The sequence below is a fragment of the Strongylocentrotus purpuratus genome, unplaced genomic scaffold (assembly GCF_000002235.5).
Source record: "Strongylocentrotus purpuratus isolate Spur 01 unplaced genomic scaffold, Spur_5.0 spur5_scaffold_13, whole genome shotgun sequence".
In the NCBI taxonomy this organism is placed as follows: Eukaryota; Metazoa; Echinodermata; class Echinoidea; order Camarodonta; family Strongylocentrotidae; genus Strongylocentrotus; species Strongylocentrotus purpuratus.
In genome coordinates this window covers 31,823,573-31,838,195 of record NW_022145598.1, presented here as the reverse complement: position 1 = coordinate 31,838,195, position 14,623 = coordinate 31,823,573, and the positions used below count along the sequence as shown (strand labels likewise).

Sequence of the window (14,623 nt, the reverse complement as noted above, 5' to 3'; positions counted from 1 at the left end):
CGTACCAACAAATTAACCCGACGCTGGGCTAATGATAAGCTTTTGTTTAAATATCAGATTCAGGAAATAAAGGTTTTGAGGTTTTGTATTTTGTTCTCAGACCCATAACAGCGTTTGACTGACTTAGTAGAATATGGAACAAAGTATCATTATAATCATGATAATGTGAATTTACTGCATGTTAGTTGAATTAATGCTCTGTTAAGAGCCAGAAGGGCATTAACTTTGTGTTAAAGTTTATGAGTTAGTGCCTTTTTGGCTCCAAACCGACACTTTATTTATTCGCCCAGTATCATTAAATCAGAGTTCTGGTCGTCCCAATTGCCTTCGTGCATAGTGGAGTTGAGGTACCCGAACTCGACAGAGTCGTGAGATCCCTCGGTATAGGTCGAGGTTGGTTCGCTTGAATTCGGGCTCCGCGGCTGTCGATTAATATCGAGGTACCTGAATGTATAGACAAGGAATTTAACAATAAAGATACAAAAATATGCGAAATTTCTTTAGTTTTGATTTATGTAGAATATGATATAGTATCCTGCAGTTAAAATTCCTTTTCTCGTAAAACGGAAGGTTATTTACCTGTTTTACTTTCAATTCCCGGTTATAAGGCCGTTGTTGGTTTAAGAATGTGTTATTACAGAGCTGAATACTATATCATGATAGATCTGCAAGTGTCATCGAGAGAACAATGATATTATTCACGTCTCTTTCACACCGGGTACATGAAGAAGGAAATAGATTTGCCTACATTTATGACCATTAATTTTGCAGTTAAAGGGGAAGTCCACCCTGAAATTAAGTTAGTTTTAATAGGAGTAGAAAAATGAGAGAAACAAGTCAGTGAAAGTTTGAGCAAATTCCGATTAAAAATAAGGAAGTTAGGATTTTTGAAGTTGTGATCAATCAAACACAAATTGGCAACTCTATGACGTATCATGCGAGCTCAACTTCCATTTGTTCAGTACTAAAAAAATCTAAAATTTTCATTTTCCCTCAAGAAAAATTTCAACCATACATGTACCCTAAATATAATAATTGCAAATATGTTTCTATACTCCCCCTGCAAGGAACAAATATATATTCTGTCATCAATAACGAAGAAAACATGATTTTATGGAATATTATGCACAAAGCAAATGAAGGAGAGCTCGTATAATAAGTCACAGAGTTGCCAATTTGTATTTGATTGATCACAACTTCAATAATTCATAACTTTCTTATTTTCATTCAGAATTTGCTCAAACTTTCACTCACCTGATTTACTTATTATTCTGCCTCTATCGAAACAAACTTATTTTGGGGGTGGACTTTCCCTTTAATGATATTTGCAGTAAATAATATGCGATCTGCAAATGACACTCTTAAAAGTTTTTCCAAATATCCAAATGTGTCTCTTCGCCCCTAATTTTTGTCTGCATATAATGTAAGTAAAAATTTGCATTGTACAAGTTGCCATTTACAAAAAAAGAAAAAAAGAATGAATACAATTAATTGAGAGAGAAATTTCGTCTTAACTTTACCTCTTTTTGAACCACAGGGCTCCCATTATCAAAGCGATAATAAACGTGATTGAGAGTACCACCGTCACCGATATCACAACCTTATTTGAATCTATTGGATAGAAAAGAAAAAATTACTGATATTTTAAAATTAAAAAGCCCGGTTAAAAGCGGATTTTTGTTGATGATTGTTGGATCTTATAAGATACATATGTCGAGTAATACCTGTAAGACATTTAAAAATAAATCATTTTGGTTTGTTTTTTAAAGGATTATCAAAAGAATGCATTAAAAATCAAATAGTGTGGTGCTCACAAATAGATGAAATTTGGGGTCCGATTTATCATATCTTGATTTGTTGTATATTTTCCTTATTTCTAACGGATTGTCGGAAAATTTGCTGATTTGTTTCTAATCAAATTCAACCTGGTGCCAGGATAGAAACGCCCCGTTCTCTCACCTGCATTGTAATTTGGAGAAACTGTGGTGAAAGGAAGGATTGGTTCTTTTCCATCGTTGAGAATGAGTAGCTGTACGTTGTTTATCTGGACCTCTCCCGCTCCGCTTGCCTTAAACGTTACCTGAATGTAATACAGACATTGCCAAAAAGAACAATCATTATAATAAGTATGATATACTGGTATCATGGCAGGGAGAAAGTCTTCAGTCATTGTTGTAGTTATAGCTAATTGTATTTATCTATCTAATCACTTTATTTATTTTTTCTGATTTCACAATACAAATATTGTTCTTTTTTCTTTCATTTTGGTTTGTTTGTTGTTTCATTTCGTAAACGTGAAAATGTGAATAGATGCACTTACTGTCCAATTATCAGATTCAAATGAAGAAGCATTGCATGATAAGTTGACTGGAAGTCCGAACTGCGATAAAGTGTTGTCATCATCGGGTAGACATATTATTATGTGATCGCCTACTGACATAATAGGTTGATCTTCTGAGCCAAACGTCGAGGTGATATTGTAACCGAATGATAGCAAAATGGCGCTATCGTTGAGGATGTTGCTCGGTGGAAGCCCTGTATATGTCATACAACCTGATTGGGATCGGTTTCCTCTGTAACCTGAAATAGTGATAATAGTCTAAAGCGATAATGAACTAATGGACTTTCAGGCCTAGCGTACTGTTTATTGCACATCGTCATCTCATGATCACTGTGCCAACAGAACTAACCCAATACCTAACGTTCACTTCGCAGTCAGAGGACTCGATGCGAGAACTAATATCGAAGCTAGGGAGGCAGATAAAATAATAGGACCATACTGCTACATCTGACCTGATATGGCGCTAGATGGGATATAGTAATTACTAATACAGTAAGGCTTTAAAACTGTTGTGAGAAAAAAAAAAACGAATATCATTTCAGACAGCTGCTTGCAATTTTTCTCACATGGAATCCTAATCCTAATCCATTTAAAAGTGACTACACCTAGTTTTTAAAGAAGGTTGAATATTCAAATGTATCCTTAAATGCACTGCACAGTTTTCATGGAATAAATATGTTGCATCTACTAAATGTATCTCAGAATGCCAACTCCATCCTTGCTTCCAGGATTTAAATGCTTTTGATAAAACTTTGTAGGAAGTTGCGTTAAACTATTCAACTTTTTGTTTGGGGTTAAACCTTTGCTGGATACTGCAGGAGAAAAGGCAAGCAACCTAGTTTGTATATTTTCTTTAGATCAATATGAGTGCTAAGCCCCCCTCCCTAAACCTTCTGGTAATCCCGGATTCGCCACCAGTGGTAATTCTCTTTCGTTGGCCTTAAACATGCTTATTAAATGTGTTTTTCCCCTTAAGTTAGTTTGTTTTAATTGTCAGTTGGTTTGTTAGTTAGTAAGTTCGTCAGCTAGTTTTTTAGTTAGTTAGTTAGTCAACTTGTTAGTTTGTTGGTTTATTCTTTTTTCTTCATAATAATGAATGTAAAGGGTACGGTGTACATGTCCTAATAGGAGTGTGTAATCATAGTTCCGAATTAGGTAACGGCTGAAAAGTGATTCTTACCTGTTTCGGTGCTCCATAGATTTTCTGCAACGGTGTCAGAAGAATTGAGAAGACAACCATTAGAATAGTCTGAGATGTTGACTTTATCTACAAAAGAAGCACATAGTGATGATTTATTGAGGTTATAACAAGGAATACTCATTTCCCACAGTTACATTATGATAAAAGTAAGCAGGGGTTCCAGACCTAAAGTGAGGCCAAAGGAAAAGGGAAATTGTTTTCATTCCGAGATACAGAAAACTGGTCGGGATAATAGTCTCGCCCGGGGAGGGGGGGAGGGGGGGGGGGGGTTACCGCCAGTGATAAGAGCCTACATTATCATCAGATAATGAAATATATCAGTCAAGATAGACAAAAACATTTTATCGCAACAATGATCAATATCAAAGGTTTAAAACGGTAGTAAATGAGACCTCCTTATGCGAACTGTTCATATAATAAGACCATACAATCCAATTTTCGAGATCTTAGATAAATATTGGTTCTCATTCTGATTATAGCTGGCCTGTATTTTCATTTGAAAATATGACATTATTTGTTTAAATTCTCAGTATAAACATCAAAATCCAAATTATGTCGAGTAGACGTACACCCTGCGTGTTGTTTTATTATGTTAAATGAATACCCCTAGAAAGTGGACGTCCCGCAAGGTGCGAACCTTAGCTGCGCTGGACCAGCTGATTCACCATGCACACTGTCTGGTGTTCCTGATATAGTACATATCAAATATATTATAAGCTGACCCTGAATAGGTGGGGTAGAAAGAGCATCACTGCGGAACGTCCTTAAATTGTAGCTTACAATTTGTTTCGCTACACAATATGAAGATCTAGCCATATCTTGGAACGAGGCTTTACTTGATGTGCTATAAAACTCCACATGTAAATTCCACAAAAAGATTGACTCACCCACTACTTTCAAATCCCATGCCGTCACAAATAAGGTTTGGGTCGTCTCCATCGAAAAATAGGCGTATAAGAGTTGAACAACGTGCGGCAGGGTTGCCTTCATGTGGTCCTCATTCGCGTTGAAAAACGAATTGTCAGCTCCCGGACCAATCACGAAATTATCATAGATGAAATATGTGACGTCATTGATGCTTGCGTTGGTCGAGTTGGAGTTGTTGCTTACGTCATAATGAGGAACGCGAGGAAAAACGTGTGTGCCATAAGGCGATGTGAATGTCATAGAATCAGTGTTGTGTCTGGGTAGGTTTATCTGCGGTATCGAGCAGGTGACCTCTTCAGTCATTCCGTCGGTGATATTGAACCCTGCGAGATAAATGAAGAAAAAATGATGAAATACGGCAAAGTGATTTCCGAAAACGTGTTGAGGAACGGGTAAAAGACTTATTCGTCCGTCCGAAACATATCTCATACACTTCAACTTAAAAAATAAATACAAATATTTCAAAAATTTACTTTGAACTGGCCATGTATTCAGGTGTACTGCATATTCCATGATGACATTAATCTTCATTATGATGAGAGGTGAACTTCGGATTCAAGACATCTTATTAGCAGTTAAGAAGAACACAATCGAATCAACTTTTTTTAAATTTAATTATCTTTCATTTCTTTCTTTTCCTCCCCTCGTCTAGTGCTTCCAATTTCTCCTGCCACCTTGCTATTAAAACCGTTTGTTTTTGTTTCATACTTGGAAGTACAATGAAAATACAATGTTGTTGCCGTTGTTGTGCTGTTATTATTGTTATTGTTGTTGTTGTTGTTGTTTTATTCTCACCGGCACTTGTTGGACCGTAGGTGTCAAGGCAGCAGTCGGGAATGGGACGAACTGACATATTCGCATATCCATAGTTGCAAATCCAAGATGTGTCATTCCATAGAAGCGAATCGTTGTAGTACAGGTAAATGTGTGCGTGGCATAAAAAGTTCGGTTCCAATCCTAATTAGTATGAGAAATACACACACACGCACATACACATAAATAATCACAAATCAAGAAGAAAATAATAAAAACATCACGTCTAAGTTGATAAAAGTTAGATAGAGTACTACTACTACTATTACTTACTACTTACTACTACTAATATTACTACTGCTACTACCACATGTATTAATACTGCCCTTAATATACTACTATTACTTCTACTTATATTACTGTTGCTGCTACTACAACTGCTACCATGCACCACTACAATTACTGCTACCACCACCGCCACTACTACTGCTTTCATTACAACTCCTGCTGCTGCTAATACTCCTACTACTACAACTTATAGTTCTAGTACATGTGTATAGTTATACCACAACAACTACTACCATTGCCTATACTAGACTACTACTATACAATTACTACTACCACCACCTCTACTTCCACCATTACTACTACATGTACTATACTACTACTACTACTACTACTACTACTACTACTACTACTACGTGTAATACCACGGCCGCTATAACTACTACTGCTGATGCTTATAATACTTCTTTTACTACTTGTTATACTTCTGGTGCATATAATACCACTACTACAACGTACTATCATTACCACCAGCACTATACTACTAATACTGTTACTACATGTACTATTACTACTCCTACTGATGCTACTACTACTACTACTACTACTACAGCTATTACTTATATTATCACTAATACTCCCACTGCTGCTGCTGCTTCTATATACTAACCACCAACACTCCAACCAAAATCATCACAACCACAATCATACCTCCATAATGCGTTGGGCATGATAAACTGCATGTCCATTCATGTACGTATTCATGCGTGGTTATAAACATTTCCTTACATTTTACAAGGATATAGTATCTGTGCAATAAGAATTCATATCGACACTGATGATAGATGTGGATAATCATAAGCACTATATATCAAAATGATCTCAGTCATTGCTCTTACCACATTCTTCAGTTGATTGAGTCGTCACTTCCCCCATACTGCTTGCTGCATGTATACCTAGGACTGAAAACGTCAGGAATACATGCAACAGGATCAAGCCATTTCTACGTTTACAATTCATGACTATCCGCGTATGCTATAATTTTATCCAAGCTCGATAAATGTTTCAAACACAAGAAAGTTGAGTGAGGGATTTATAACTATGGAAAAATCCTGTCACTTACGTTCACGCTTGCAGTCGTAACTCGCTCATTAAATACTATTCCCCGGCATATCTCTATTTCGGTTTTGTTTGCCTAGCCACATTATTAAATTATTTTTGCAGGGCAAAAAGGTTGAAGATACAAAATATAGACAATAAATAGTCATGCTTGTATAGTTTAAATACTACCTGGTTTATGGGAGCATGGACTTGCTTTATAACCAGTCTGAAGCAATGAAAACAAGAAGACACAGTGCACTATATCGAGTACATTATGTAAGTTATTCTTATTTAAACGAGACTTAGGCTGCGTTTTGCGCATATGGAAAAGAAACACCGACATGTTTCCACACAGGGACCCACAGGGACCCACAGGGACCCACAGGGACCCACAGGGACCCACAGGGACCCACAGGGACCCACAGGGACCCACAGGGACCCACAGGGACCCACAGGGACCCACAGGGACCCACAGGGGCCCACAGGGACCCCACTGGAAATAAGCTCTCGAGCTTTCGTGGGTTATCCTGTTCAAGCTGACTTATTTTTGATCTGTTATTATTGTATATTGTTGTATATTGGAAGCTTGTCGAATAAAAATCAATCAATCAATCAATGGCCTGTCTACGAGCCAAAATTAATGCTGGCTGACAATTTACTCTTTGACATACCTTTGACCTTAATTCTGTGTCACATCTCTCTCTCTCTCTCTCTCTCTCTCTCTCTCACTCTCTCACTCTCTCTCTCTCTCTCTCTCTCCTTTTATCTCTTTCTCATTCTCTCTGTCTCTCTATCTCACTCTTTCGGTTCGTCTCTCTCTCTCTATCTCTCACTCTCTCCCTCTCCATCCGTCTCTCTCCCTCTTGTGTCGCTCTCTCTCTCTCTCTCTCTCTCTCATAATTATTTGCAGTTTTGCCTGTCATGTTAAAGGGATAGTTGAGTTCTGTTGCAGAGGGCGCAACACAAAATATTTTTTTGGTGAGATAATGAAACACCGAGTGTCAAATTTGAAAGAACATAATATTTAAATGACAAAATCACCTTTGTTTGATCAAAATCGGTTCAGAGACGGCTGAAATATAAAGATTTCTGATATTTGTGTACCACCACAAATATTAGATATTTTGAAAAATTTGAAAAAACCGTTAAAAAAAACGAAATAACGCCTTTTACTCAGCCAATGCAGATGTTGGCTTTTTTGTTGGCATTTTCGTGTTGCTTATATTACCACAATTAGCCGGCTCATGTTTTGTTATTTTTAATTAAATAATTAATTAACGGTCACCGTGTTTTTTTTTTTAAGTGGAGCTGATTTGGTATGATCGTATTGGCTAAATTTCACACAATTTGGGGTCTAAAATTACCTTCATAACAATTTTAGGTTCTAAAAGGTCACCATAAATGTCATAGATAAGAATAAGAGCAATAACCATGCACTTTGAAGGCATTTGCGGTGTGAAAACAGAACTCAACTATCCCTTTAAGCTCTCCCTGCCTTTCGACTCCCTCCTCATAAACTTGACAATTCTTTAATTGGGTGCTTCACATTATTTTGCGATGATGATATTTATTATTATCAGAGGTTCATTAGTTGAAACTGTGTTATTCTGGCCGCAGTATGTACAGCCGCTAAAGGCAGAGCACAGGGGAGGAAGCCGGGTGCTCCCTGCCTGCCAAGCCAGCGGTGAGGAAGCTCATTACGACGATAAGTCAATAGTATACAAATATCGCACGGCCTAGAGTGCAATAGCGGTGAATGCAGTACGCGCGAGGTTTCTTTAGATTGGTGCCGCTCTGTGCAACGAGCCGCTTGCGGCGAGTTCACAGTGCGAACCATCTGAAGAAACCGAGCGTACACTGCATTTACGTTTCGCACAACAGGGTCAAGTGCGTTATTTGTTTCATGAAATAGCGACACAAATACTAAAGAGCAACAAACAAAAGTTTAGATCTTAAGTTAGAGTTTACGAGAGTTCGATCTACATCTAGAGTTATGTTGGTTCTACTAGACTAAAATAAGAGTAAGACCTTGCAGGCTTACCAAAAAGTCCACGGGATTCATTGTTTGATTAAAAATAAAATCCATAGGGGGTCTAGAGACGAGTCTACATGCAGACAGCTGAAATTCCTGGCTTCATTATAAAATCCAAAAGTCAAAACAGGTCTAAATCCAAGGCAAAATAAAAAATAAAAATTTGCTTTCTAATAATACCCCGCTCTAGCTAGAGCTAGGATCATAGCGTACAATATTAGCTACGCATAGCCTATAGCCTACAATGCACTCGAGGGAGGGTACTTGTACTACGCGTACGCGTACGCGCTGGATCTCCATGGTCACGTGTATTATAACTTTTTTTGCGCTTTTTTTCTGCACTCATTTCTGCAAAATCGTTCTTGCATCAAAAATTTGTCTATGTCATATATACTGCTCTGGTTGGCAAAGGGAAACCAATACAAACCTTAACTTGGGGGTGGGGGGGGGGGATAAAGTGATACGGCACCATGAAGCTTTCTCCTTCTCTGTATAAGTCTTCAGACGTTAAAGGATTTGCTATTACATTGCTAGGTGTTTTGAGGCTGGGTTCAACATTCCTGGCGAGGAGGTGGTACCAACAAATTGCACCCTTTTTTTTATTTGGGGGGGGGGGGGGGAGGAACAGGCAACGTAGTATGCGTGCACTTTTTATACGCCATATTGAACAAACATGATTAGTAATTCTTGGGTGAAACAAGACATTTATCCGAAAAATTATTTTACGCCATATTGAACATACTTGATTAGTAATTCTTGGGTGAACTAAGACATTTATCCGAAAAATTATGTGCACTTGATAATCCCAGTACGTTTCATTTATGGATTACAATGAGATTGTAAGATCATGGCTTGTTGTAGAACAAATCAGACACTGCCCGCAATATCGTCAAATGCGTCATTAAGGCCACGTACGTACGTGACCGTATTAACCCCTTTTCGAGGGGCGTAGCCCAGCAAGCGTGAGAACTGTGAAAAATGGTTATTATCATTTTTTGGTCAATACAGAGATTTTCTGAAAAATATTTAATATGGAAACACTGGTAACAAAAATGTATCTCAGGAGTGGTTGAGCATCTTTATCCTTTTATCAATCACAAGTGCCACAATGCTGTAACAAAATGTTCGGATTCAATTGACAAATGCAAGGATTTCAGTAGCATATATTATATACCTCACTTAAGAAATCCAGCCATCTGATTGGTCGAATTGCATTCATAAACTTCAACTGTTCCTGTAAAATTCCCGGTAACCATGCATAAAACATTTACTATTTTTAATAACCATGGTTATTAAAAAAATAGGTCAGCCTCCATGGTTACCCCATAGGTTTACATGTTAAAAAATGGTTTGAGCGATCGAGGATACCGTATGTGTGCGAAGGATTGGTCGGTAATTTCAATACAATTGAATCTCGATCGATCTTACCGACAATTTTATCTTGCATTGTTGACATGAAGACGAAAATAAGCTTCCAAAAACAAAAAAACAACATCTGCCGATAGATCTTGATCTAAGTTCGTGCCAATATGCATTGCAAAAGTAAAAGAAGGGTGCTTTTGCGAAGCATTCATCACGCCGAAGCCGGTTTCAATCCACTTTAATGTATATATTGTACAAAACTGCCAAGCTCGTGAACAGCGCGCGATGGCCGAGTGGTGTAAGGCGTTGGTGTAAGAATCAACACTCATTGTACGCAAGAGTTCGACTCTCACCTTCGACAAAAAAAAAAAAAAAAATTATTTTTTATTTTTTAGTCTATTTTTTTTCGGCATATAAAAGTATTAATGACTGCTTTAATATTCGAGAAATAGTTGTTTTCATACGCTCTCGGGAAGGTTACAATTGGGCTATTCCCCTCGGCAAGCCTCGGGGAATAGCACAATTCTAACCTTCCCTTGAGCGTAATAAAACAACTATTTCTCTCAAAGCAGTCATTAATACTATACTATTATCAGATATTCTGTTTTGTCACTGATAATACTTTTGATGGAACAGGGACCCAATTCAAATCATTTTATTTACAAAGTGCAGCGGTGTCTATCGATTGTCATATTCTTTTCTTCTTGCTTGCCATTCTGTTGCACTGTATGCTTGCATAATATGTCATGTTAATAGTGAATGCGAGTTATATTTGAAACGGTACATGCATATCAATCACTGCCAAATGCGCAGTCATTTGAATTTGGACGCTTTGCGACTCGGCGCCATCTTGACTCGTCTGAGGCTCAAATTAGCAGTAGATATTGATCAATTAATCTTCTTCCGACAAAGTTTCATTATCGAAGGAGTTTCTACATTTTCAACGTCCTTTTGGAATTCAATACAACTATTACTAAGGTAAGAGTAGCAGATGAGGCCTAGAATGGGTGAGATTGTATTGTTTATCGCTTTGATAGAGTATGACAAATTTGGGATTTTAAACGCGGAAGTGAGATAAAAATGTAAAAGAGAAAAACATGAATGTATGTGGGTAGACTATGTAGTTTGGGGTGTATTTCTAAGTTTGTGTGAAAAGGTGTTTGAGGCAACAGATGGACAAAATTAGGTAATATTAGTTCATGATGTGGATGAAACGGAATGAAGCAGTATATTTTACTTCTATTTTGTCTATATAATCTGCGGTTTTAAAGCTAAGTATGTAGTATATCCCCTGTTTCTCTTCCCCCACCCCCTCTGCTTTATATCTATCTTTGCTTCTCTATATATATATCTCTCTCTCTCTTCCCCCTCGTGTGTATACATGTATTTCTCATCATCTCGATGTCAATGGTTTTACATATAAAGGAGCCTGGTTTAATATTTAAGATTTTCTGCTTTCCTTCATAGTAACTTATATTAGGGATATATTTCCCTAAAAACACCTATAGCTATCAATACTTACTACTAGCTCTCAACTTCTGAGAGGTTTACTAATTATATAAAAAGGGTCACAAAATAAACATTAACATTGTAACATGCAATACTCTTTTGGCGTGACACTTGACCATCAAGTGTCATTGATGATAGTAAGGCTTTAATGTTGCTACCCAGCAAGCCTTTCATATTATTCCAAGTATTTTGATATAAGATTTATCTTATTAAACTGTTTTTGGATGATAACTATGTCTGGTTTTGCATAATACTTTTTAAAGTAAAGTACGCATATTCTTATACACCTTTTTATTAATCTCAGAAGTATTCAGACAATCTCGTTTGTTACCTTAAATGTCATCCAAGGTTAATGTTGTTGTTGATGTTTTTACAGCTCTTATGCATTATAAACATTATCATTTATTAGAACATTAGTCATATTAGTATTTGTTATATCGTCGGAGGGGTGACAAAACCTCGTATCTCAAAAATCATGAATTTTCAGGAGAGCAAAAAAACTTTCCTGTCTCAATAAATTTAGTGCTGTGACACCGTCCTTTCTTTTTAAAACTGGAATATTTATACAATTTTTAATGTCATTGTTGAAATACAGTAAAATAATTGTTTTTATATTTGAAAGTGAGTTACGAGGTTTTTGCTTGTATCTACATTGAGATACGAGTTTTTAGTTGTTATTCAAATTGAGATACGAGTTCTTACTTTCAACTCTGAATGAGTTACGAGGTTTTGGTTGAATAAGTTACGAGGATTTGAATACACTAGCTTCGGTACTGTTAAACCGTGTGTGAGTTACGAGGAAAAGGAATTACGTATCTTATGTTACGAGGTTTTGTCAGTGCAGCTTCAAAGGGGGTTTAAGTTACGAGGTTTAGTTTAAGGGTGTTTGTGTGGATTTGTGAAAAACCGAGACAGGAGGCGTTCCATGGATTTATCAGGTGGTGTCGTAAACCATTAGCTACAAAATTATGCAAAAAATCAAAATCTCAAAAAATTGCGATACGAGGTTTTGTCACCCCACCGACGATATGTAAACGTTCATCAACCTTGAGAGCCATTTGAATGTCATTATTGATTTGACGGTATGTAAAGGATTCAGATGGAGGAGTTATTCTGTGGTCATTTGTTATTTGGAAAATTGGAAAGTGATCAGTTGCATCACAATACAGAATACTAGGAGTTAAACTGGCACACACATTATGTTTATAGAAAAACTTTTGTCAATCAGATATGCAGACTTCTTAGTTACCATGGTACGAGGCAGAACAAAATGTGAATAAATTATACTAACAAAATCATTATCATTATTTTGCATATTCTTCACATGGTTAATGTTAAAACCAATCATATTAATCTAGACTATATTAAATTAAATATTTAAATGTTTGATTTGTTTTTTTTAATATCATTTTAACTACTATTGGTTTGCCAATTTTATCAATTATTTCAGTTAAAAAAAGATTAAAGATCATCTGAATGAGTCATTGTGGCATCTCTAACAGTAATGTCAAGATAATCTATAGTTAACTAGCAACACCACCATCCCTTCCACCGGTACGTTCGGATGGGATAAAAGTGTAACCTTGTTTCTTGAACAATAATAAAGTATTTCCATGTATCCATGTTCCATAGAAAGCTAGAGAATGAAAACTCAAAGGTATACAAATATCCATCACACTGTGTGCGTAATATGTCCTAATTTGGAATTAAACTCATCTCAAATGATATTTGTTATACTCCTTAAAGTTACTTTTTACAAGCTTCATTACAACATTGATACCCTTGATATATTTAATGTTAGTAATATATTTCAAGGTAAATAAATTTGACAAACGATATAAACATAATTGAGACTTACATTTGCAGGTACTCAGGCGTACCGGAAGCAGTTTGGGATTTGCGGGCAAACATTCAAGGGGGCTCACTTTTTAGGGGGCAGTGGCGTAACGAGCAAAAACTTGTTTTGTTGTTTGGGGAGGGGGGGGGTGCAGAAGAAAAATCTGCATCATCACAGGTTTTATATGTTATATACAGGCCCCGCGGAACGTTTTGCAAAGTGGATCAGGTAGAGCGTAGAGAGCGAAAGGAGTGGAGCGTAAATTGGCGTGGGGTCCAGGGGCTTTGCCTCGGCCTGGGTCAAGGGGCGGAGCTCCCGGAAGCTCAAGTGTTTTAGGCATTTAGTTATGCTCAGTTAAGCGTATTTAGATACCTTATTTGTGACACTGGCAGGTCTATAATCAGGGGTTTTAGGCATTTGATTAAGGTCAGATGAGCATCCAGGGGCCTATTACTTTAGAGCCCCTGGCGAGCCGTTTTCTAAAATTGGTCCGATGTCGGCCCGACGTCAGTTTGGCGACCGCGATATTGCCGATGACTGCCGACAGCGATATTGGCCGATGACTGCCGACAACGGCCCGACATCAAATTACTAGCTGGTATATAACTGACCATTGACTTATCGTCGTAGTGAGCTTCCTCACCGCCGGCTTGGCGGGCAGGGAGCACCCGGCTTCCTCCCCTCTGATCTGCCTTTAGCGGCTGTACATACTGCGGCCATAATCACACACTTTCAACTAATGAACCTGTGATTAACAAACAGAATCACTGCTCTTGTTGGCAAAGGGAAACCAATACAAATCTTTCTTCTTTTTTTTTTGGCGGGGGGGGGGGGGGGTACGGCACCGTGAAGCTTTCATATTGCTCCAGTTGTCTCACATTTTCGCCAGCACACACCGTTGCAGGGTGTATATGCCATTAGGTATGATGTGTGAACCGGGTGTGCGGAAATGGTGTGTTGGGGAGGGGAAGTAAGAGTGTTCATGTGTGTGGTAATTGTATGTGTGTCAACAAGTAAAGACTAATACATGACAGATGGCTAATCATAAATATACAATGACGAGTAAACTGTGCACATCACAGTCCACAGATAACGTATATTTCAGATGGCAATCGGCGGATCAGACGACACTTGATAGTGAGTTTGTATGTGAGATTGCTTTGCTAAATATAAAATACAAGAACCTTTTCCATATCTTTAAAATATCATTGATATCTGATAATTAAACAGTTAGTAAAATAAACCTACCAAACTACATAATACAATGAAATACTT

The 14,623-nt window shown here is 37.4% G+C and overlaps 1 protein-coding gene across 1 annotated transcript; it reads right to left on the bottom strand.

Annotated features, from left to right (window-relative positions):
• Positions 1 to 213: 213 nt before the first annotated feature.
• On the bottom strand, positions 214 to 6,717 carry LOC115923123. Its single transcript, XM_030983378.1, has 8 exons — positions 6,407 to 6,717; positions 5,265 to 5,426; positions 4,430 to 4,792; positions 3,522 to 3,608; positions 2,321 to 2,580; positions 1,960 to 2,080; positions 1,521 to 1,611; positions 214 to 444 (listed from the first exon to the last, which is right to left on the bottom strand). The coding sequence occupies exons 1-8, from the start codon at positions 6,525 to 6,527 to the stop codon at positions 279 to 281; spliced, it is 1,371 nt and encodes a 456-aa protein (XP_030839238.1). The 5' UTR covers positions 6,528 to 6,717; the 3' UTR covers positions 214 to 278.
• Positions 6,718 to 14,623: the final 7,906 nt, after the last annotated feature.

What these genes read in the sequence shown, in the direction of transcription:
- LOC115923123 (XM_030983378.1), bottom strand. Translation starts at nt 6,527, where the DNA reads ATGAATTGTAAACGTAGAAATGGCTTGATCCTGTTGCATGTATTCCTG. An exon ending in TCAATCAACTGAAGAATGTG is followed by an intron (nt 5,427 to 6,406) that starts GTAAGAGCAATG and finishes CATACTAATTAG; the next exon opens with GATTGGAACCGAACTTTTTA. An exon ending in TTCTCCAAATTACAATGCAG is followed by an intron (nt 1,612 to 1,959) that starts GTGAGAGAACGG and finishes TCTATCCAATAG; the next exon opens with ATTCAAATAAGGTTGTGATA.